Source organism: Tauraco erythrolophus, chromosome 2 (assembly GCF_009769465.1).
Source record: "Tauraco erythrolophus isolate bTauEry1 chromosome 2, bTauEry1.pri, whole genome shotgun sequence".
In the NCBI taxonomy this organism is placed as follows: Eukaryota; Metazoa; Chordata; class Aves; order Musophagiformes; family Musophagidae; genus Tauraco; species Tauraco erythrolophus.
Window position 1 is genome coordinate 118,522,164 of NC_141466.1, and position 25,011 is coordinate 118,547,174.

Sequence of the window (25,011 nt, forward strand, 5' to 3'; positions counted from 1 at the left end):
GGTGTGCGATGGGGTGCGGGGCGAGCTGGAGGGGAGCATCCCCTGGGAGCACGTCAGCTCTTCACAGGCGGATGCTGAACTGCGAAACCAAGGGCAGACATCCAGGTGGAAGGAGAGTTGGGGCTGGAAACAGTGTGTGCCTCAGGAGAAGGGTTTTTTTTAGAGCAGGGAGACCTTTCCTCGGTGGTCTTCTGCGGGCTTTCAAGCTGTGCTCCTCAGAGGTCCTCATGATCCTTTGGGGCAGACCCTACGGCATGCTGGACCTCCACTGGATAATCCAGGGAGGCAGCAGGTTGGGAAACACTGCAGAGGAGATACCCTCCCTTGTTCTCATCTTGCCTTGGCTTCAATGGGACCATCTTCCTCTGCGAACCCTCTCCCTGTAACGTGGCTGGGATGTGAGTCCAGGGTTCCATGCTCAACATCCCACCTCACACGGGGAAATGTGGAGCATTTTAAGGAAGGAGCGTCACAGCAAGATGCTTCTCGCAGAGGACTGGGCAATGTTTTGACACCCAGCCTCCTCCCCGTCTCTCCCAAAACACCTCTGGGAGCAGCGTAGGGGTTCGCCAGCCAAGAAGGTGTCAGCCAGGTGTTTGGGTGACTCGCAGCAGCCCAGATGTCCCAGCCATGGTGTTTCAGGCGCGCCACAGACCCCAGAAGATGAAGATCCATCTTCTCAAGGATATGAAGCTGTGGCCTCTCTTGCATGCTCTGCAAACTTGCGTAAGTCACCCCTTCTGAGCTCTGCTGGGAGCCAGAGACTAAAGACTGTGCTGTTGCTTTCCTGGGCTCCTGTACCAGCCAGAATCTCACCCCTGACCAGCCTGGTTTGGCTCAAAATTGTGACAAATCCCCAGAAAAAGGGCACTGGGTGACTGTGCTCTCAGCCTACTGGGCAGAGCATCCCCAGCACAGCCCCTGCAGGTGTGCCCGCTGGTGTCCTTCCACTTCTGCTCAGGAGGGGTGATGGCTGGGGGCAAGATCCCACCAGGGGCCAAGCGTGAAGGTCCCTTTGCTCGTTGATGTTCGGCAATGCCTGGCTGTACAATCAAACCCTCACAGAATCATAGAATGGTTTGGGTTGGAAGGGACCTTAAAGATCATCTAGTTCCAACCTTCCTGCCATGGGCAGGTATGCCCTCCACTACACCAGGTTGCTTAAAGCCTCATGCAAGCTGGCCTTGAACACTTCAAGGGATGGGGCATCCACAGCTTCTCTGGGCAACCTGTTCCAGTTCCTCGGCACCCTCAATGTAAAACATTTCTTCCTTATATCTAATTGAAATCACCCCTCTTTCAGTTTAAAGCCATTGCCCCGTGTCCTGTCACTACACACCCTTGTAAACTCCAGCTTTCTTGTAGGTCCCTTTAGATACTGGAAAACTGCTATAAGATCACCCCAGATGGAGAGGCAGGACGGAGGTGAGACCCTGGCTGGTACAGGAGCGCAGGAAAGCAACAGCTCAGCCTGTGGTCTCTGGCTCCCAGCACAGCTTGAATGGGGGATTTATGCAAGTTTACTGAGCATGCAAGAGAGGCCACAGCTTCATATCCTTGAGAAGATGAACCTTCATCTTCTCCCTCATCCCTGCCCAGGCCACATCCCTCTACCATGCGGGCACATGCCTGCTTCCGCAGCCGGGTGGTGCTGATCACAGTGAAAATAGCCCCGGCAGGAAGAAAGGACACAGGTCTCTGGGTCACAGCTAAAATATTCCATGTTCACAGATTGAGTTGTCAGCCCCTGACCAGTGGACATGTGCCTTTGCTTACACCTCCTTTACTGAGCATCTCCTTCTGCTCTTCCCTTCTCCAGCCCGGCTCCTTCCCTCGCTCCTGACACCCAAGTCCTTGCCCCAGGCACGCTTTCCCCACTCCCTTCTAGGTGCTGTATCAACTGGGGTGAGGCTGGCAGTGAGAGGATGTCCTGCAGAAGGAACAAGTCCCCCATGCCCCTCGCATGAGGCCATCAATCTGCCCCCCCGACCCAGGGCTGGTTCGGGAAGGAGCAGGGTGCGATTGCGACAGCGACACATGGCTGATTCATTGTTTGATCCGATCTCTCCCTCCTCACTCCCAAATGATTTGAGTCAAATGAAGCACATTTTAGTAGTCAAATCTGTAAGGGTGGGTCCCATTGTGCTTTGACCCTACAGGGCATTTTGTACATTTAATTTGATTTACACCCAAAATGTTAATTTAACGTACTGGATTTTCTCCCACACCCAACTAACACCGAAAATTAAACAAGATCCTACAGAAAGGTTTGTGTGCCATTATCTCGTTAGCGTTGTTATTTATTGAGTAATTGCAGCGCTCGAGCTGTACGTGCAACATTGCTTCAGCGGGATTATGGAGAAGGTCGCCGGCTGCCTGCTGACGTGTCCATGGGCTGCCTTGCTGAAGATGTCATGGCTCCACGGTGCTGCGTGTGGCTCCCTGCAATGGTGTTGGTGGGGCCGTGTGTTGAGGATGCTCCCCAGGCTCCTCTGGGTTCAAAAATACCAAGGAATGGTATTTTTAGGAAAGGCAGTATGGTTTTCTTCTGAGCTATGGCCAAGCAACACCAAGGCTCGGTCAACAGTCAGTATTTCCACCCGCTAGCTCAAGGGGAAGGCAGCTCATCACTGCTGAGATGCTCTGCTTCATGAAAGCAGTACCTCTCCATCCATCCAGCTCCTCTTGCCTTGCTGGAGGCTGCAGGACCTTCCTTCCACCCTGTGCCTCTGACGACGCTGGCCACACCACAGCCCTGACCACTCGTGTCGGGGCTCCAGAGCTGATAATAATAATAACAATAATAATAATAATAATGTAGTTCCTGAATCAGCCGTGCTTGTAAGTGCACGTCTGACTTGGAGCACCCAATTAAAGCGAAGTGTGTGCTCCAGGACCTCGCTCAGTGGGAACCTCAAAGCGGAATTTGAAAAAGCCAAGAAGACATTAAAGTAGTCACAGCAAGCTCTTGGTTCAGGAGAGTTGTGATTAATGTCATTTGCTACCTCTTTTGGCTTAAAAGACAAGGAGTGGTTAAAATGAAAGAAACCTCAAGTTGAAAGCATTGCAAAAAAATCAATTAAAACTCATGTAGCTGCATTTTGACCCGGAGCAAAATCTCAGACATAACAGAGAAATTACATAGCCTTAAAGAGAAAGAAAGAAAGAGAAGGTTTTATGTGTGGTATTGCTGAGGTATTGCCCCAAGGCGTGCCGAGGTGACTTCTCCCCCATACCCCATACCTGTGAAGTCTATAAACTTGCTGCAGGATTGGGGGGAGCGAGTAGGTGCCCCCAGCCTTGGAGTCACTCCCAGGCTTTGTCCCATGGGTCAGCGGTCAGGGCTTAAAAGCCCTTCCGGAGGAACAAGCACTGGGTGGTGGGGTAACTCTTCTGCTGCTTCAGAGCCCATGCTTGCTCTGGTAGACCCTACCAAAAGGGGGTACGGGAGGTAGGGCTGCTGCAGCTCCCAGCTGGGGTTTCCTGGCTGGAAACACCGATTACTTTGGTGGTGCAGCACCTGATGTGGGGCTCAGGGCTGAGGGTCCTCCAACCCTGGGGCTCCAGCCACTCCCAGGCCCCCAGGTCTCAGACCCGCACAAAAGCTCATACCAGTTTCCTCCTGGATAAAGTCTCCAGCAGCCTGGCACCGTTGGTCCTTGCCCCAAAGAGATGCTGGGGACATGCATTAAGCACAACTTTTTCATTCAGCTACCACATTTGAAGGCGTGTTCCAGAAGCTCCAGATGGAGCCCCTGAAGTTGAATCTTCTCCCCAGTGAAACTCCCTTCGATTGCCTCTGGCCTGCGCTTCGCTCTTTGGGAGGAGAGCAGCAACCTCAGAGAAGAGCGATGCCATTTGAAAGGCCTCTTCATGTGTGGAAACAGCTCTTGGTGCTCAGCCCCACCAGCCTGCGCAACCGCTCCAGCCCGGTGCTGGCTCTGCTGCGAGGATGTGCTCGGGGAGGAAGGCGCTGTGGGCATTTCCGCTATATTTAATAAAAAAGTGGATTGAGCAGTAGGCATGAGGCGGGGGAAGGCACCCCTGAATGCTGTTAAATACCCGAGGACACGCCACGCGCGGGCTTCACTGTGCTCAGAGACTTTTCAGTGCACTTTTGTGGGTTTTCTTCGGTTTCTTTTGCTTCCTTCCCCCCACCCCGTCCTCTTGTCTTTTGTTTCATTTCCACTTCTGGAAGAGGGGGAGAGAACAAGAGGCAAATAAAAAAAATAAAAGGGGGGGGTGCGGGGGAAGAGAAAAGGCTGAGGCCGTGACACGTTTTCCATTTTAAATCAATGACCGAAACAGAATAAAGCCTTTTTTTTTTTTTTAGCAGAAGAAAGGCTTGTCATTAAGAAAAATAATAACAACTTTCTCTGCCTGCTGCTGCCCCGAGGACAGCTCAGCCTCTTCCCCGGCGCCCTGGAGAGACTTCCCCTTCGGGGGGCTGTTCCGGGGGGGACCCTCAGCACGGCCGCCCCCGTGGCGGCGGGACCCGCGGCATCCGCAGGTGGGGGGCACCCCCGGCCGCCCGCGGCTTCCCGCTGCGGCGGCTGGCGGGCGGGCAGCGGGTCCGTCCCCGCCGGAGTCCCCGCCGGTGGGGCGGCGGGCAGGCAGCGAGCAGGCGGCAACGGCAGGGCTCCCCCCTCTATTTTTTTTTTTTTTTTTTAATTTTCAGACGTTAAATTCTTTTGCAAACATTCATGCCTTAGGAAGGGCTGGAACAAAGCTCAGCTGCTCCAACCGGTCGGGCAGGTAAGCAGACTTGTTGACACCGTTATGTTTGCAGCACGCATGCTCCTTCCCAAGTTTCCTGGTGCATTTTTCTATTCCACCTTATGAAACTTTCCTCCCCCCCCCCCCCCCCTTCCCCTCCCCTCCCCTTCCCCTCCCCGCTTCTCGGCGGCTCTGCCCGGTGCGTGCGGTCCCGCTCCCTGCGGACGGCAGCGCAGCGCCCGCGCCCCGCCGGGCTGCGGGCGGGCGCCGGGGTGAAGCCGCCGCTCCACTCCGTTCCGCTTCGCGCCCAGCCGTGCCGAGCCGTGCCCAGCCGAGCCCCCTGCCCTCGCCATGCCCAGAGCCTTCCTGGTGAAGCGCCGCAGCCCGCAGCCGGCTGTGCGCAGCTGGGATGGGCTGCCCGACGAGGAGAGAGCCGACACCTACATCCCAGGTACGGCGCCGCCGGGCTCCCTTTCCCGGCACCGCTCGCCGCCGGGAGCGAGGCGGGGAGGGGGGATCCCCGTCGGACCCCAGCCCTCGCCCCCGGTCCCCGCGGGCTGCGGTGTGGGTGGGTTGGGGAGGGGGCTCTGCCGGGCCGGGGAGCCCCGAGGGGGCGGACGGCGGGTCAGGGAGGGCTGTGCTAAACGGGGAGGTGGGGGGGGAGTGGGGGAGGATCGAGGGGACCCTTCCCGCCCAGCAGCAGGGGTGCCGGGTGCTGGCCCTGCCGGGCGATGCCGCCCCCACGCCTGGCACCATCTCCCACCCCGGGGCGCTCCCGGGCATGGGGGGTGGGGGTGTGTGTCCGGGAAGGTGGGAAACCTCGTTTGCATGAAAAAGGTGGCGAGGGAAGAGAAGAAAGGATCCGGGCGGGGGGAGGACGATGCCCTACTGGCCTCCCCCTCCCCTCTTCCTTCTCCTCCTCCTCCTCCTCCTGCCCTTGCCCGGGGTATAACGGGAAGGCGGCGGAGCTGGCTTGTTTGAACTTTGGGACCGTTCGTGTTTGAGTTTCCGATTGCAGCGTGAGCCGGGGATCCTCCCCCGCCGCCCGCGGCCCGCCCGCAGGTTAAACACCGGGGCCCGGCGGCTCCTGCCCGCTGCCCCCCGCCCGCCGCCGCCTCCCCTCCCCGGGCTGCGGCTCCGCGGTTCCCCCGTCTTCATCGCATCGCATCCCCCCGCTGCAGGCGGGATCGGCTGCGTGCTGCTGGGCTACGAGGACAGCTGCAGCCTGGAGAGCAGCGGGAGCAGCGGCACCCGGGACGCGGAGCCCAGTGACCCCCCGACGCCCCAGCCCACCCCCGGCGATTTGGGCACGGCCGGGGGGATGCTGCTGGACCTGGCCGTCAAGCGCCCCGTGGTCAGGTCGAAAATCAAGGTAACCGCCCGCGCCCTTGCCCGCATCCCCGGGAGTGATGGGGTGACCCCGCTTCGAGGGCAGGGCCCAGCTGCCGGCTGGGGATGGCAGGTGACAACAGTCCCTTGGGCTGGAGGTGACAGCACCCGTCCCGCCCACCGAGATGGAGGCCTGCGACACCCTAGGCCGTAGGATGGCAGCGGCAGGGCGAGCCTCGTAAGCGATGTACCGTAATCTTCCAGTGCCCTTTGCCTTCCCTTATCCCCCAGCCTGGGACGTGCTGCCCCTGACCTGCTTGGCTCAGGTCCCGCAGGAGCTCTGAACCCAGCCAGGAAGGACCAGCCCTGGCAGCTGGAAGTCATGCCCCATGGTGCGTGGGTGGATCTCGTTCCTCAACATGGGGCCTCCTTAACAGGCCGCCTTCTAGGTTGTAGTCAAGCCTTCGCCAAGGGGGGCTGCAGTGAATCTTCCCAACGCCCCCCTACCCTCTTCACTTATCAAGATAGCAGCTAGGTCCTCCTCCCAAGGTGTGAAAGGCCATTGCTGCCTTGAGGTGGACCTTAGGCAAAACGAAGCAGTTATCTGTCCATTAACTTTGCTGAAGAACAGCTCTGCTGCACGGGCAGGAGCTCCTACTGACCCAGTGTGCCCTGGGCAGAGCCAGCAGAGCAGAGCAGTGATTTCAGTCCCCAGGCTGAGAAGGTGAATCCCTCATGGGCTTCTCGTGGTACCGGAGAACCTAAAACCGAGCTCCCAAAGCTCAGTGGTGATGCATATGGGGTGGGAGGACCACGTCCATCTCTGAACACCCCAGGTTCCCAGCAGAGGTGGAGCCAGGCCACCCCAGTGCTAGGAAGGAGGAGATGTGTTTACCGGTGGCTAGTTAACACCTCATTAAACCCTGGCTGTAGCTTTGCCAGATGGAGCTGTAAAATTTCCCACTGTCTCTGCTGGGGTGACAGCCTTTCAGCCACCATGGTATTATTACTCTCATGATTAACTCCAGGTTTTCACCCTGCTCTTATGTGCCCGCATGAGGTGGAGTCCTACCTGTTGCCCAACAGATACTTCCCAGCCAGCTCCCCCTCTAGTTTCACACCTTGTGGTTTCTCAGCGGCCTTTTTTTTAATCTTTCTTTACAATTTTGGGTAGTGTTGCTTCAGTAGTAAGTGAAGGAGGAGGACAGGAAAAATAACTCGCTCTTCAGGAAAAAGAAACCCCAAATGTACTCTTCTCTTTACGAAGAGCTTGTCCTGCTGCTGTTTGGCTTTAACCTACTTTGTATAATTTGACCTGGGCCACTAGCAACAGCCACAGCGAAACCTCGTTTTGGCAGAGTTTGGTTTACTCAGCGTGCCACAGAAACTCGCCAACAGCATCACGAGAGCTGATGGACGTGTGTGCACAGTGCCGCCTGCTCCGCTGGCTTCCCCCCAGCCCAAGTGGCTAGTGGCGAGCACGTCCGCTCCCCCGTGAATAATTAAACTAATAGCAGAGTATTTGCATCTTCCAGACATCAAGCCTTCTCTCCAGGAATGCTCTTGCCAAGAGCTGAATCATCAGTGTCTCCCTTAGTCAAGTTAGGTCATGGCGTTCGTGCAATATTTTTGGTCTTAGGAGCGTCAATGAGGAGATTAACCCCTAATGACACTCAGCCGTTAATTAATGAGCCAGGGAGACCAATGGGAGGAGATTAGTGCCACTGTTTCAGCCTCTGCTGAGTCAGCACAGTAGGCCTTGGTTTCTCTCTCAAACCTTTTTTTTCACTGCTGGCTGATGTTCAGGGGACCCACAGAAGCTGGAAGTGCGAACAGCAAAGGCACCGCGTGGGTACGGCTTTCTTACACCAGGAAAGGCCTCCTGTCTCCATCCAGGATGTTAGCGGAGTGCAGGAGCAATCACACGTGTGGCCTGACGGAGGGGTGCTCATAGCCTAGGACCATGTGCTTATGGATGTAGCTGGACGAGGGTCCCTGCCTTTGGAAGGATCCGCTACACAGGCTTTGTTTTAACCCCTGAAGCCAAGCTGGCCAGCATTGCATCACTCCCAAACCAGACATATTAAGTCACCCACTTGATTTCGAGGAAAGCGTGAAGGTTTCCCCCAGCAAGAATCTCCCGAATGCTTTTACTTTTCATTTTGAATGTATCTCAAGAACATTCTAATGCCACAAGAAGCCACCCCTCCTTATTTTATTCGTGTTCTGTTGGTCTTTGTCATCTCAATGCCTACTCACCCAGTCCCCTTCCGTTCCTAATAGTTCACCACCGGCACCTGTAATGATGCTACAGTGCATAGCTGCGAGCTGTGTGGCAAAGGCTTTCGCTTGCAAAGGATGCTCAACCGTCACATCAAGTGTCACAGCCAGGTGAAGAGACACTTGTGCACCTTCTGCGGAAAAGGCTTCAATGACACCTTTGATCTGAAACGACATGTCCGGACCCATACCGGTGAGAACGCGTTCCCCGGGGGCTTGCAGGCTGCTCTGGGTAGCGGGAGGTGGGAGGAGAAGCGAGGTGGGACAAGGACGAGGATATGGTGAGGGTAACCTGGCAAGACAATCATGAACAACCCAGGTAAATGACATTTGCAAAAAATAGCAGGAACACAATGGAGGAAAGGGAGAGATGGGAGTGTGGACAGGTAAAAGTCCTGGGACTAAAGAAATCTGAAAACTAATGAAATCCATGTGAAGCAGTGTGGGTGCATGAGCTGCCGTACAGATCTGGCGGAGATGCAGCTGCATGCTGCCATGCCTGGGTCAGCCAGACCGGGATAACCCACCTGCGATAACTCACCTGGGATAACTCACCACACGTTAATTGGGAGTCCAGCGCAGTCCAGCGCGTATTGATGTGCGAGGCAGGTGGTGGATGAAAATGCTTTGCCCTCTAGAGGCAATGAGCAGCAGTTTCTTGGATTTTTGGTGTTGCAAACCTTCCCTGCTGGCCGTCTCATGGGATGTGGTTATGGCTTGATTTTGGCACCGTATGGAGAAACCAGAGTGCGGTTCATGCTGTGCCTCCAGCTTCTTAAGAGAAACTAGGCAACACATCTGACTTCTGCTAGCCCTGCGTGCTGCATCCCTGCCTGCTTCGGGCTACCAGGCACTCCAATTCCCTTTTGGAGCCGCTTCCCTCTGCATGTCCAGCCACCCAGATCAGTTTGACCACTGGCCTAAACCATCTCTACTCACCTGTCATGTGCATGGGTTGAAAATCGAGAGCAGTAGGTTAAAAATCTCCTGACAGCAGTTCCTGCTCTGGGTTGAGGGTGGGTAAAAAAGTTGCCTTTAATCTGGGCTACTTCCCTCCTCCCTGCTTGCAGCTACACTAGGTGTGCAGGCACAACCAAGGATGCTGTGATTTAAGCCCATGATGGTACTGGAAGAAAGAAAAATCATCTCTTTCCCTGTTCTGCTTGCTCTTGCTCCCATATTGCTCCCCGGGCTGAAGGGATCCACTTTCCATGGCCGCTCTGCAGCAGGGATGGCTCCTGAGCCTGCCCCAAATTGCAGTGGTTCTGTTTCTTTGAACCGATCGGTTGCCTCAAATCCAACTCGCTGGCCACAGAAGTGCTCACTGGCACAGAAGACAGGGAGAAGGCTGTCTTTTTGTTTCTCTTTCTTTTTCCTAGTGGAAGTAATGTCTGGAATACATATCACCCCCATCCTCACCAAGCAAGAGGCTTTCTGGCAGGCCAAGTTGGCTTTGCTCAGGAGGCTTTGACTTTGCATTGTAGGTCACTCGGAAGATGCATTCACCGCATCTTCCAGTCATGTTCCCACTTTTCAGGTTTGTGGTTACCTACTGGACCTGCCAATTATTTGGGCTTGCTCTGCAATGCCCCTTTTTTGGCTTAGGCACCATTAACCAGGCAAACTGCTAGAGGTGACGCAAGTATGTTGGTGGGCAGGAGTTGTTTCTCAGCAGTGGAGCTCACAAAAACAATGCCGCCCATTTTGATGGGAAAGCGTTAGCCGGAGCCAACGTTTTGTGCTGTTTTGGTTTGTTTGCGAAGCTTTCATGTGGAAAGGAAAGCTGCTGGCTGTGAGCAGGGAGCTGCCGCTGGGGTAGGGCTGAAGCGTGGAGTCGGTGCTTCTGAAAGAAGTGGTTTGTCAACCTGTCCCCTCATCCTTGGAGATTCAGAAACTGAATCCAAGAGGGTCTCTGTTCAGAAGCCAAAAATATATGTATATGCTGTGGCAGGTAGGGTTGAACTCACTGTGCAGGAGTGAAGCCAATTTTGTGAAACTCTGGAAAGGAAGAAGGATCTTTGGACTGGACAGGAGTGAAAATCCACTGTCCTGGAAATGTGAATCTTATGGTTAGATTGTTCTCAAATTTACTAGAAAAAATCTGGCATCACTCTTTCTCCTTTCCAGTGTAAAGCCAGGATGGACTCTCACATATATTGTATTTGCCTGGTGCCCAGGGATCATGGCGGGGATGAAGGCTGGCAGCAGCAGCAGCAGCAGCACCAACAGTGTATTGGCATGTACCCTTTCCAGGCTGAAATCCGGCATGTCTGAGAGCAGTGGCCTTTTTTATGCCACAGCTGTTCGCTGTTCAGGAACGCTGGACTATATTTGAATGCTAAAAAGAAGACAAATGGGATGGAAGTGGTAGCGTGGGCTTTGTTTAGTAGCTATGGGTGCTCATCTGCACGTGGTTTACTGCATGTCGGTGTTCCAATGGGAATTGTCGTGCAGTGTTTGTAACCAGACTGTGCAACAGCAGGGGAGTGTCAGAGAGTGTGAAAGCCAAACATCCTGGTCTAGTTTTATGGCATAAGCAGAGTTGCACATTAAAAAGTAACTAATATGCACGGTAAAATCAAATTTTAAAATGATTCCCAAGTAACGAAGAGGTTCCCACAGCCCTCATGGGCTGTGCCATCCTGGCGTGACCCCTCATGTGCTCACACTCTTGCCTGGGGAGCACTGTTGGCACCAGGAACCAAGGACGGTGGATGTTTAAATTGTCTTCAGATGAGCATGAAGTGGCACCCAAAGTACTGTTTGTAAAAGATACACTTTTGTGTGTGAATTCTAATGAAGATGTGGAGTTCATCCATAGTGATTGCCTTCCAGTACTTAAAGGGGGCCTACAGGAAAGCTGGAGACGGACTTCTTACAAGGGCGTGTAGTGATAGGACAGGGGGCAATGGATTTAAACTGAAGAAGGGCAGATTTAGATTAGATAAAAGGAAGAAATTTTTCACTCAGAGGGTGGTGAGGCACTGGAACAGGGTGCCCAGAGATGTTGTGGATGCCCCATCCCTGGAAGTGTTCAAGGCCAGGTTGGATGAGGCTTTGGGCAACCTGGTGTAGTGGAGGGTTTCCCTGCCCATGGCAGGGGGGTTGGAACTAGATGATCTTTGAGGTCCCTTCCAACCCTAACCATTCTATGATTGTATGATTCTACTTGCACTTTAATGTAACTGAATCAGTCTCACAGCAGTAGGTGTTAGGAAACTCTAGTTTAAACTGGCGCACTGGGATAACCTCCTTTTACAAGACTTGCAAAAATGCAGCCAAGATGCTGCTTATAGGAACTTCCAATCACTTTGGATTTCTGGCAGAAAGATCCGCGACTGAGTGGTGAGCTTAACGCAATCCGATTACGAAGTTACAACCATCCGCGTGGACATGAGTGTTTTGCCCTTTTTTGCCTGGCTGTTACTCACCATAGGTCTGACCTTCCACACACTTGCCTTCCACCTTTCACTGGGAAAAGAGAGGGGTTTAGGTAACTCCTTGCATCAGTTTTAAGGCTGGTCTTTGCTTGAAAACTTACTGAGCTAGTCTAGAGAGTAAAATCACAACTGGCTTAGGTTTTTCCAAGTGTCGCTAAACGCTCAGATATTTGTCATCCAGGTACTGGTGCGTCATGGTTAAATTGGTGTTGATTGGTGGTAAAATGGACTCTCTATTGCTCAGTATTTTTATGATGTTGGTTGTCTGTACTGAATGAAACTGCTCCGGCATTCCGCTCACAAGCCAGCCCCTTCTCCCTCCCTCTGGAGACACACATACATATTTCTTTCATCTTAACGCACTTCTCTTCTAGAAGTTGAGCTTGTCATCTCAATCATCAAATCTACATTCTATGGAAACACTCTCACTCGTTTGAAGTACTGTGATCGGTGCACGTTCACATTGGGCTGCTGTTCACTGAAGCCTCATTAAGCTTTGCTCACTGAAAGAGAAAAATTAACATCTTGCCGAGATACAAGATTTCATTCGTTACAAAAGCCAAAATGAAAGGTTAGCTGAAACCGACAGTTTTACCTAATCACAGGACTTCAAAAAGTTGGGGCTCTAAAGGAGTCAGTTTTGCAAGAGTTGATAATGGCTTCTCCTTTAGGACCAGAGTGCTGATGGGCACCTGTTATTCTCAGGGTCTACTTACATCCCCTCGAAACGTTTCTAGGTTTTCTATTCCCAAATACATCAACCCATTCCTGAAAATTTTACCTGAAAGTAAGATGTTTTATTTAGACAGATAGTTCCTCAGGCTAGAAGCTCCCTGCTGCTCGGTATTTGCTCAATAGCTGATACGCCAGAGCCTTGCTCTTAGCCGGTTCCTTCGTGGGCTGTAAGAAACGTAAATCTAATTGCTGTCCTTTAATGTTGCAGGAATTCGTCCTTACAAATGTGAGGTGTGCAACAAAGCCTTCACCCAGCGCTGCTCCCTGGAGTCCCACCTGAAGAAGATTCACGGCGTGCAGCAGCAATACGCCTACAAACAGAGGAGAGATAAACTTTACGTGTGCGAAGACTGCGGCTACACGGGCCCCACACAGGAGGACCTCTACCTGCACGTTAGTGACGTTCACCCTGGAAGCGCTTTCCTGAAAAAAACCTCAAAAAAACTCGCAGCAGTTTTGCAAAACAAACTGAGCCCTGTCCTGCAGAGGAACTCCAAAGACGACGACAAAGATGAGTAACACAGTGGATTACAGTGGTCTAAAGGAATGAAGTTTACATGTAGGACTATATATATATTATTTTTTTAAAAACAATTTTGAAAGAAACCCCTGAAATAAAAGGGATGCTTTTGTTCGCACTCTTGATGTTGGCAGAACCTCAACTTAAAAGAAATACTCCCATATACAATGCAAACATCAGGCTTTTTTTAATCTGGCCAAAAAGAAAGAGGAAAGCTTGGAAGAGGCTGTCACCTCTTGGATGGAATATTTACTGAACTGACATTCAGGCAACCTGTCTTTTGTTTCAGCTCTACCACACGTCCGAGTGACCACTGGCAAATAAGTCCACTTTTCCCCAGTGTATTTTGTAAAGATAATAACAGTTACCTCCCCTAAAAATTACTTTGGAGAGATGTGGGTGAAAAGTGTCGTGTAAGAGCAGCTACTAGTACATTGTTCTCTGCAAAACGAATTAAAATGGTCTTGAGAACAGGAATACGCTGTATCAGTAAATAAGATAAAATGTGCAAATGGCCTTAACTCTGCCCCCCGTGCAGTAAACTAACCATTTACGCGAGTGTGACCCAAGGTGAGCTGAAACCTTTTTGAAGGGATGCAGAACTTCTTCCTCCCAAACCTTCTCTACTAGTGAATGGCATTATTCCAGGGCAGAATTAGGGTCATGTTGTAGGTACTTCAAGCTGTGAACTTGTTTTATCGTGTTTAGATTTAAGTGTAACCTTAACTCTGATGTTCCCGGACTTGTCATGCTCACTTTGGGGATTGTTATCACATCCTTTTAACACACATCTCAGTATCAACCCAGAAACCCAAAGAAAACCCTTTAATGACTTGAAGATATGTATTTTTCTGTCATGACGAAATGCAATTTTGTGTGTATTTTATGGTGCGTGTGTGCGTGTGTGTTTGTTTTGAGACTTTTTTTCTTTTTAATGACCAAGTGCCTGTTCACTAATACAACAGAGCAGTGCAACACAGCAAAGAGGGAGACTTGGCCTGTCCCTGCCTCAGGAGATCCGTGCAAAAACGCAGGCACGAATCTGGCCTCTCATCTGTAACCACTGTCAGTTTAGAAGGCTCCGAGTGAGACCGATGCTACAAGGCAAGGAGGTGGCGATGATGATGAGGGACTGGTACTACCTCTCTGGGCATTTAGGACTCCTCCTATAGTCCTGCTCCAGTTTCTGTTGACCCAGGACACCCAAGAGGGTAGCCTATAGAGACTATCGAGTGTGAATTTAAGGATTTAAAACAAAAGGGGAAAGGGATGCCTATATAGCTCATGTTGCTGAAACCTCCTGACACTTTAAGTCTCTTCAGGAGCTGCTGCAGCCCTTTCTGGGCACTAGGAGCGACAGGGTGGTGTGGTAACTTCCTCAGCAACCACAAGATACTCTGGCCTAAGCGCGTGTTATTCATCTGTCTCTTAATGGATGCAGCCGCTGAACAGGTTTTACATCAATTTAAATGCGTAACAATTAATGGATTTCATTTGTAAATTCCCAAAATCCATTTCACGCTCAAAACAAAGCTGTACAGAGTTATGGCCAGGACCTTCATAATCATTATGACCAAAATGATAGATTCGGAGCATCTCTGCAAGAATCGTAAAAATCTCAATTTGCCTCAGTTTTGTACAGGCATCTGCTTGGGTTTTTTTTTGTGGGGAAAAGCTTCTAGGCGTTTAAAAGCGTTTGTAATTATATTAATATTTTATTCAGCACAACTGTTGGTGCTTGGGACCTCGAAAACGAGGATAATAAAGTGATGCTACTGTATAAAGAACAACCTTGTCATCCCATGTAACGGGCAAGTTCACAGAATACTTTAATAAATGGGAAGTCCATGGAAAAAAAAGCATCTGAAGTAAATCAGAAGATCCCTACTTTGCAAAAAGAGCTAAAGCTTACACACTGGTCCCAGTTCTTCTGAGATCATGCCCTTACAACTGCATAGTGTAAACGGAAGGCTGCTCACTTGGAGCAAAGCTGGCGTGCTTGCAAATACATCGATGAAATTGTCTGGCTAAGAAAGGCATTTAACAGCTGGTTCAGCCAGTCGTGCTGGTGACGTTGCCCTGTAACCCGCTCAGTGAGGTCTCAGTCATGAAACCTAACTAACTGCTGCATTCAGCTCTGAGGTGGGACTGTTCAGCAGAGTCCATCCGAGCAAAGTGACTAGCCTTCACCCAGCTGCAAAGGATTTGTGGGCTTAGCTCTGCTGAAACCTCAGCCCTTGCACTAGAGCGGTGGCGGTGCGGCTGAAACCCTCATCTGGCTGGAGACACATTTTGTGCCTGTGTGCATGTGTGTGTCTGTGAGGTTTTTTCCCCTCTTGTAGCACAAATTGCTTTTGTGTTTTCCCCTCCTGTAGCACACATTGCTTTTGATTTCCCCTCGACATCACAGGCAACGCACGTCCCTGCCGAAACCACTACAGACACATTAAGGTGGTCCATCTATGTGATCTCAGTCAAAGAAAGCACTCACAGCAACAGAGAAAAGAAGCAGGTAACAGTACACAGGAAAAAAAAAACAACACTCTGGACAGAGGGCAAAGCACTGACAAGCTGGATGCGATAGCTGGAGTAACTGCCCTGATCGTCTGGCTGGTTTTTCTGCAGAGGACAGATACGCCCTGTAGCAGACGCCTTGGGCATGTCAATTTAACAGTCTGGCAAGTTAGTTTAAACTGGTAACGAAGTGGGTTTGAGGTTGCATGACACTGGCACTAGCTTGTGCCTCTACAGAAACGTTCCAGAGTTCAGACAGGGATGCCAGAGGCAGCCAGACTTTTAGAAGTGCTATACGTGAGTAACTTCCACCACTACTGCCTTTGAAGGCTGCCCGCCTGCCCCTGGCTCTCTGATGGTACGGACTCACCCGAGACTTAACTACAGGTTTACAAACCGACACTGCGAGTGAGGATGACAGCCTTCCTCAGACACAAGGCTTTTGTTAAACAAATGAACACAGGTGAAGCCAATGAAGCCAACAGGTGCCAGGACTGCTCAGGCTCAACACTTGCCCTTATGTAGTAGGAGGCAGGATGAGGCTGAAATCTTACATGGTTCAGAGACATCTAATGGCTGTGTGATGCACTGATGAAGAAGGCAATCCTACCCAGACATTGCCCAACTGTTCCATACTCTCTTGATTTATCCAATCTCAATCGCCACAGGGAATTCAGCACGTTTTATCACCTCCTGCTTCTGCCCAGGGCATCTTATCTTTCGCTTACGCCCACCCTCTTTGTATCCACAGAGCTATCTTCGACAGAAAATTGACCATGTTCAGTGATGTTGAACCACCCACTTGCTAAAATTCTGTGATGTGGGAAGATACTTGTAAAACAGGTAGAACTTCCGAGCGCTCATGAAGCGTCGTCGTGGTTAGTCATCTCTGAACCCAGTTTCTCAGTCTCCATGGTTTGTCTTTTAGATAGAAATCTAATGAAGCACAGAGCAATCATATCATCACGAGATTGGGCCTGAACAAGCAAGTACCCCACAACGAAGTTTCACTGCACAGGCTTCCACACTTCAGTATTCTGGAGGAGCAGAAGATTAAGCACTATAGAGGTTTAAGCTTCTTCAGCAGCAAGCCTGCCCATTGCTTTTTTTAGGTATGGTTCTGGCTGATTTTCTTGAAGCTTAGTGGGTTGGTTGTATTTTTATTTGTAATTTGCAAAGGTATTACAAAAACTCATATACACAAATCAGAGAAAACAAAGAGAATGAGGAAAAAAGCTTTCCAGGCGTGCGACACACAAAACAATATGACCTGACATCACCAAAGCTTATTCTGTGTCTTAGACTTGATTTTATGAAAAAAGCTTTAAAAGTAACTTAGAACATTTATGCACAAATTTATTTGGGGGAAAAAAAAAAAAAACGGACAAAAAAACAACCCCTCAAAAACCAGTCAACAGCTCCTCATTCCTCAGAAGGCCCGGCTTCAGAGTCACAAGCCTGTTTCCCTAAAGAAACCTGCTGGCACTGGCAAACGCTATAACATGACGCCGGAGATTGTTTGGCATGGAAAGGCTCCTCGTCGGCTCAGACCCACAGCGATGTCAGGAGAGCTCAAGACAGTTGCAGTACTTGGCCTGCGCAGAGCCTCACGACCTCAGGTACGAAGCTCATCTCCACCCTCATGGTTCTTTTATGTGGGCCGCGCTGCCTGTTAAGAAACCTGCAGGAGGAGCCACTAGCAGCAGTCAAACCTCCTACCTTTACACACGCTCGCTGGAAATTTCTAAGTGTATGGATTACAGTTCTGCTCCCTTGTTGCTGAGCCACTTGTGTTCAGTGTTTCCTTTGCCTTAGTATTTTAAATAAGTGCTTATGAGAACTTGGGTTACAATCCTCAGCACAGTTTCGCCAGTTGTTGCTATAAGAAAAACAACAAATAGCAAGGAGCCTGTTAAGAGACGCCTTTGTGATGAGCAAGAACTAAGCTGACTGAAACCCACTCCACTGTATTTATTTGTTTATCATTTGCATTCCTCTCAGCTCGGACAATGCAGAGGTCGTTTCGCTTCAGTTCGCCAACTTCGTGTTCAATGTCTTAGTTGTGCAACAGTTTTTTCTCAAAAATTAGAAAAGAAGGACAAATTGATTGAACACTTTTACGTGATAATAGAAACTTTCCTTTCAACCTTAGATTGTATAAACTGTATGGGGAAAAAATAGATTAATTTGGCTTTGTCTTGCCAGGTCCACTAAAGTCACCTACAACGTAGGCAAATACACATTCCCCACTCCAATTTTTCTTTCTTTTTTTTTTTTTAATGGGGGAGAAAACCTGATATTAAGAAATTAGCCAAAGTGACTCAAAAAAGAATACGTATTCAAATGGAAGATCTAAGATTCTTGCTTTGGCTCTGTGCTCAGACCACTTGCCTCTGCATAGCTTAGTTCAGGTCAGTTTCTGTCCATGTACTCTTCAAGGCGCAAAAGCCACTTGTTCCAGTACTGCAAGCACAGATCGGGATCCATGAAATGCGGATGCGCAGGGGAGCCGTTCTTATAGGCAACCACAACGAGTCCACAGCTAACCTAGAGTTAAAAAGAGACGGCTGTCAGAAATTCAAAGTTAATATGCGACTTCAGTCAGCAATTCTGAACACCAAACCTCACTGCAAAACATCATCCTTAACATGGGAGTACCTTAAATAAGAAACAAAGAACAAAAGGAGCATTTACCATAAAACACCTGGAGACTAACATTCAGACTCTGAGTTCAAACCTCTGATGGACTTTGGTGAAAACTGAAGGACTCAAACTCTGAGGGAGACAGGGTCTACTTAAACCTTGTAGATGCTGCTAAATTTCCCAGTGACTGATGAGGTTTTCCCTGGGGTCACATAACCAGACAGATGCCACTCTCCAGCATCAGTCTGAATAGAAACAGCTACTGAAGTGTGTTTCGACACCTTTCATAGCTGACAAACAGCTCTATTCCAAACCCCACAAAGCTACTGGGGTGAAGAGAAAGTGGTGGGAGACAGAAGCCTAATAGCAGAATTCTAGAATTACTGCCTATATTTCACTCTGCAAGGACCATGTCTGTTAAGTGCTTGTGTTTACTGATCTCTACAATATTCCAGAAAGTCCTCTGAAGAACCTATGAATTACCCTACTCTCTTCTGCTTTGTGTTTTCCCGCTTCAGTGCTTTGTATCGACATAACAATCCTTCAGGCCAAGCAGGCCTGGCTAGAATTGCGTTTGGAGCCTTTAAAAATGTTATTCTGCTGTTTCCTGATAAAGTGATTGACGACACGCTGCTCTCCTCCGAGGAAACGTTGTACAGTTTCCAAACACTCTAAGTAAAGCATTCAGTCCCTTGTTTGCTAGTGGGGTACAGCAACACATGATGGGAGCAATGCCCTCCCACCACACTTCCCTGTTTGCAGGCTCCTTTGCTTTACTTCCTCTCCTCCCCCTTTCTACTCTTGACACAAGTGAAAGCCACACAGAACAAAACACTGGGGGTTGCTGCTATGCCAAGTCACTGTGAGTTCATCCGACCTCCTGAGACGCTGCACTGAGAAGCTCCTTAAAACCAATGAAAATATACTGCTGACAGGCAAAGGCAGCAAGATTAGCAAGAGTAGTGGAGTTAAATTTCCCAGTTTGTCAGCTTAACCTGTTCTAAGACTGGGCTGCTTTGTTAGAAATCCTACCAACGGTTCCATGATGGACAGCAGGTGCTAAAGGCAGTAGGTGGAGAGAAATGAAAATAACGTGGGCGCTGCTGCTTGTCTTGGCAGGTAGCAGGCCTACTGACCTGGAAGTCATAATTGGCATCATGGTTTATGGCTCCAATATATGCTGCAACCTGTAACGGGTTGTCGAAAGTATTCTTCAGAGACGGCTTTGGTTTCTCTGAAGTTTTCCAGTCAATCACGCACAACCGGCCTCTGCACAAGAGAACACGACAGGACAATGTTTTAAACTTAAGTTTTGTCACAGTGAGAAATAAGGCATGGGACAGCAAAGAAAGGTGTATCGCTCTCAGCCTGTTTCACCCAGATGTCATGCTGCTCATTCTTATGCCCAGTCTAAGCAAGTCTCTTCCACACTGGTAGTTTAGATCTCGAAATAACATCTGTGGCAGTTCCTGGCAACTGCTGAGGAGCACTTGACCCTGCTTCACTCATACCCCACAGGTAAGGAATTCCCCACAAGGAACAACAGCACTTCTGCCATCAGGTTCGTCCAAGAGAGTTCATCCATTTCGCCCCTCTCGTGAGATCTTTTTGGCTTCCCCTCAACAGCTCACCAACAGACCTGCTCCAGCCTGGGACACAGCCTCCCACATGCCAGGAAGCACCACACAACACTGGTGTCACCAGGTTTCTCAGAGAACCAGTACCTCACCGATACTTAGCCACGCAGTCTACCAGGCCCAGATACTGAAGAGTCTCATGCTGAACGGCACTTTCCAGAGCTTTCACTTCACTGATGTCTTCTAAGACATGCTGCACACTCGATAAGTAGCCAGAAATAGCAACATCTTCTCCCTGCTCCTTAGTTGCCATCTCTTCAGACATGAATATAGATTCCAAAGCTGCATGAAAGAGCTCTCCTTGGAGGAAAAGATCTAAAGAAAAATGTGAAAAAAATCCCACATTTTAGACACCATTCATGATACTTGATGAACTTGTATTCTAGACATTACACAACATAGCTCTTAAACCAAGTCCTGTTTTTTATACTGAAATCTTGAGGATGTGGGGAGAAGGGAATGAGACAGAAAAATAAATTAAGTGTCCACCGCGAAATTAGTATCTCTTATATTAATGTCTACTCTACATTTTTTTTGTCTCACTAATTACTCAGAAACAAGATACTATTTTTAATTTATTGTTTATTAAGAGCCATTTGTGAATTCCTATGAATTAAAAATGTTATTCCAGGCTGCTTTTGCTGCATTTGCTTCTTCTGCTGTGTTGGTTCATTTGAATGGAGCTAATATCCTCCTGAAATGGGTGGGCATAGTCCTAGGAGTAAGGGCTTATCTCAGAAATTATTCCAAAAATGATAAATTTTAAATAGCTATGTAACGCTTGTTATGCCACCTTATTAACTGAAATGTTTATTAACTCAAAAAACATAAACAAGGGATACTGAGCTTTAAAAAGCACACTAATTCATGTAAGGAGCGCTCAGGCATGTATCAACCTTGCTGCAAGAGGCTACCTACTATCCCCCAGGTTCTCCCAGATCCCCTTCAGTCCTACAGCTTGGGGGACGTCACCTTTGTAGGTCTCACGGAATTAAAACCTCTAAATGCATGGCAATTTCATACAAGAGGCTATATATACTGGATAAACTCAAGAGTTATTGAAGAACTTTGACATGCACAGTTTTTTAAACACTCCGGATGATAACAATTTCAGAATGCTTATTTCCATCTCATTACAAAGTAGCTTTCTATCTGCAAACAGGCTCAGTAACATTAGCTGAAAAATATCTGTTTACAAATAGATACCAGCAAATAGAGAACGAGTGGAGAGGCAGACAGGACAGAGGAAACAATGTCTACAGTCTAATTCTCATTTCCCACACATTTCTGAATCCATTTTAGTAATCCTAGAACAAAGATCAGGGCTTAGATTCATTGACAACAGGTGCGCTCATAATACACTCCCACCCCTGGAAATGGAAACTTAACAGATTTCCAAAACATTCAACTTGTAGGGCCAGATACTGCAGCCATGTTGGCACACCCAGCCAGCTACCTAGACTATTGCTTCTACTTTGTAATCGCACTGCGGTTAAACTTACTTTTAGTGTACTCTGCAAAACCATCTTTTCCCAGTTCCAGTATCATTTTCTCCTTCCATCTTTCTAGATAAAAGGCTTGCTGCGGAGACATAGTCTGTTGAAGAATACGGGTAACACTGGGCGTCTTTGTTTTTTGCAAAGAGATTTTCATGGGGAGGTTTGAATCACTGTTGAGAAGGGGAATTCTCTTGTTGGGGTTTATTAAAGGAACCCAGTTCTTGGGAGTTTTTGTTTCAGCTTTAACTGGAGGTCTGTGTTTATCTGGTGGCCCATATAACAAATTGTCTTCTTCAAAAATTGTCTCTGGTGTTTGGGCGCTGGTTTTGTAAGACGTAACAGAGTAGACCAAGTTCTTGTATTTTTCTTGGTCAACTTGTTCATAACCGTTCACTTTTTTCTTCTTACTATAACGACAAGCGGAGGTCACCAGACACAAATATGGGAATTGCCTTTGGCAAAAAGGTATTTGAAAAAACGTTTCCAGTTTCCCAGGTTTCCTGGACAGTAGCTGCAGGAACTTCATTCTGATGAGAAGCATTTGTGAATAGTTAGAGTTTTCTTTCTTCTGTTAGGAACAGTCTGTAGGTTACCATATTTTCCCCCTGTGGAAAAAGAAATTCGTGATTTCCAGAGTCATAAAACTCTACCACGAACCTATTTTTGCCCTTTGCCAAACAAAGAACTGCTGTGGTCATAATGTGCCTTCATAAACCTTATGCCCCCCAAATTCCTCTAGATAAATAATACAATAAGAGAAAGAATCAATAAGCAATTAAAAGAGGAAATGATCCTGAAAAAAAAACGGTGCTGGTCTGCAAAATCTGTAACAAGGCAAACACGTAAAGATGGTGCAAGCAGCAAACGTTGCAGCAGAAGATGCTCTTACAGCAACAGTATCAGAACTGTCATGAAAGAAGATGCAAAAAACTGTTCTGCAACAAACACATTCCCAAAATAGGGAGGGGGGAATAAAGAGAATGAAGCAAATCCATTGTTATGAGGTATTAAAACCAAGTAATTTTATGGTGGATGCCCAACTTAAGAGGCTTGTGGGGACAAAGTACCTTTTGGAGAATAATAAAAATGGTTTTCTTTAGTGTACCTAGGAGAAAGCAGACAGTGGCACTATATGCATGCTGAAACTGGGAGACGTGAGACTGGGAAAGCCAAAGAGAAATCAGGTGTAGTGCAAGCACATCCAGATTCAAATAAATCTTTTCAAGATTGGAGTAAGATATAGAAGTATTTTTCTAAACCGAGTTTCAAACATAGTTGTGTTCCAAGAAGTTTAGGAAGTTTAAAAGCAAAACCAGTATACCAGAATTACTGTTCACAACACAGCTTTCAAAACTACATTGTAACTGCAGTGCGAAGTCCTACGGAAGTTTATGTACATGGACAAAACGCTTGAATAGTGGCATTTAAAATAAACACTAAATACTTGCAGAATCGAGGCCCTCTCTCCTACTGAAAGTTATCTGCTTACCATTACAAGGTTCCCTTCCGCTCACTGCAAACAAAGAACGCAGGCAACGCACGTTGCCAACTAACATCAGCATTTCGTTCCTGAAAATAACACTACTCTTTTCTTTCCCCACGCTTCTTACACAGCACTTCACACGCTGCCCAAACGTCGGCGCCACAGAAAACCACAACGCAGTAGGAGGAGTTGTTTTGCACGGACAGATCCTGCGCTGCTGTAGGACTGCAGTGACACCAGCATGTGGGCGCAGGCATCTGTCACACACACCAGTTCACAAAAACGGGGCTGCATTGAGATAAAGGCATCTTGTTACAAGAGGCTGAGACCTTGGACTCTGGTTCCATAAATATTGTTCTTCATCTGCAAAGGACAAAACCCTCCAGCTGTGGCAGCTCTTCACCGGCTCCACATTTTCATGCTGTCTTTGCATGGCTTGGGTTGATCTAACAAAAAGCTAACATAAAACATCAAGGGTGCAAACAGATGGCAAGTAACCTGACACAAAATTAACCTGTCAAAAGCCAATCTGAACCAGGAAAACATAATTAAGTTGAATTAGAACTTTGTGTCATGTAGTAGTGGCATTTCTGACTCAGTAGCAGATTTGCCATACTGTTGTATGATGGTCTCACTCAGTCTTCAGTAAAGGTTTCCTATAATTACAAAGCATACCAATCAAAATAGTTAATGATTTTAAAACTGCTTCATGGTTCAAAAGAGAGTAATAGAGGAAAACAGTGAAAGTACCAACTGGTTAATTCTGCTACCGACTTCTTACAGTCTGAGTAGATACAAAGCAAGCTACCTTACAAGGGAAACCTTACCATTTAAGATACTTCAAATGTGTTACTTCCCTTCTGTAATAATTACATTATACTTAATAGCAAACCAAATCTAAATCTGCTTTCCTTATCCAGCAGAACGGGGCTAGGTGGAGTTGCACCTGTTTTCTCATTTTCCACTGTTCAACAGCAAGAATGGACATGGCCCTCTGAGTGTCCTCTGACTTTCAGAATCCTGTCAAAACTACTCTCCTGCCTGCACATGAGAAAAGCGCAGTCAGGTGCATTATGAAAGGACAAATCAGACAGTTTCAATCATTTTATTGCCACAAAAGTGTGCAAGTTTTGCCAAAAAATAGAATAATCTGCTTTAGACAGGTTACACTGCAGCCAGAAATTGGACTGTCAATGTCCCATAATTTAAGTTCCACCCTGCTTCAACTCATAGACAGGTAAGGAAGTTTTACAAACTTAAACGAAACATAACCCAAATTTTACCTGACCTCTCATTTTTCATTTGATGTCAAGAAGCTGTTTCTACAGCTTGCTAAAAATTTTAACAGCATAAAGAGGTACTTTTTATGAAGTACACGTTTCGGTTTTTCAGTTCCCCTGGGGTTTTCAGCAAGTGAATTTTGTGTCTTCACAGTTACTACCAACTGTTCTAATAAATCCATGTTTAAGAGGCTCCTCCTGTTTTGTCTTTTGAATATTGCAAAGCAGCTCACTTCTGCAAAACTGCTGTGCCAGCATTTACAGTAACTAATTCTTCTCAGAAGATGATGATGTATTTAAATAGTGTTTTCCAGTCTTGGAATGGGATTAGTTACCTAACAGAATCTGCCCCTTGCCGAAAAAGAAATAATGAACGATGCCAGTGTATTACAACAGGTGTCAGTTTGCTGCAGGAGGTAACAAAAACCAGTAAAAGCAGCAAAGGGATATGTAAGTGTCAGACTGTAATACGATAAGAAAATTGCTTCACCACATTTTTTCATCACAAAATGCAGTTCAGAAAAATGAATCTCTCCTCTCTTGGGGTTTGCCTACAAATAGACCTGTCAAAGCTGTGATTTAAAATAAAAACACGAAAAAAAAACCCTCTTATTCCAATGTAATAGTATCCAAGCTTGTAGTTTCGCAGGCTATTGTTTGATGACTATTAATAGGCTTACCCAAGTGTATTAATCAGAGCAGAATAAGCACTGGGTCAATGACTGCGTGTTTGTTACATTCACCAGAGCACAAAAGAAAAAGTTTATTCTGGCTTCGTGTCAGCTGCGGGAAGCAAGATGACACCTGATTCAGCATAAAGTTCCCTTGTAGTAACCTGCACCCTCAACATTTTTTAAGGAATAAATTTATACCAGACCAGTGCTTTGAATCATGAGGCTATTAAAACATGCAATAATATGAGCCCTAGAGCTAGT

At 48.0% G+C, this 25,011-nt stretch overlaps 2 protein-coding genes across 2 annotated transcripts; one reads left to right on the forward strand and one right to left on the reverse strand.

Moving 5' to 3' along the window:
* Window positions 1–5,067: 5,067 nt before the first annotated feature.
* On the forward strand, window positions 5,068–13,019 carry OVOL2 (ovo like zinc finger 2). The gene is made up of 4 exons (XM_086630442.1): window positions 5,068–5,167; window positions 5,898–6,088; window positions 8,329–8,518; window positions 12,709–13,019. Exons 1-4 carry the CDS (start codon window positions 5,068–5,070, stop codon window positions 13,017–13,019), a joined length of 792 nt encoding a protein of 263 aa, XP_086486568.1.
* Window positions 13,020–16,939: 3,920 nt separating this feature from the next.
* Window positions 16,940–21,910, reverse strand: MGME1 (mitochondrial genome maintenance exonuclease 1). Its single transcript, XM_009979883.2, has 4 exons — window positions 21,317–21,910; window positions 19,907–20,129; window positions 19,314–19,446; window positions 16,940–18,081 (listed from the first exon to the last, which is right to left on the reverse strand). Exons 1-4 carry the CDS (start codon window positions 21,852–21,854, stop codon window positions 17,947–17,949), a joined length of 1,029 nt encoding a protein of 342 aa, XP_009978185.1. The 5' UTR covers window positions 21,855–21,910; the 3' UTR covers window positions 16,940–17,946.
* Between the last annotated feature and the right edge of the window lie 3,101 nt (window positions 21,911–25,011).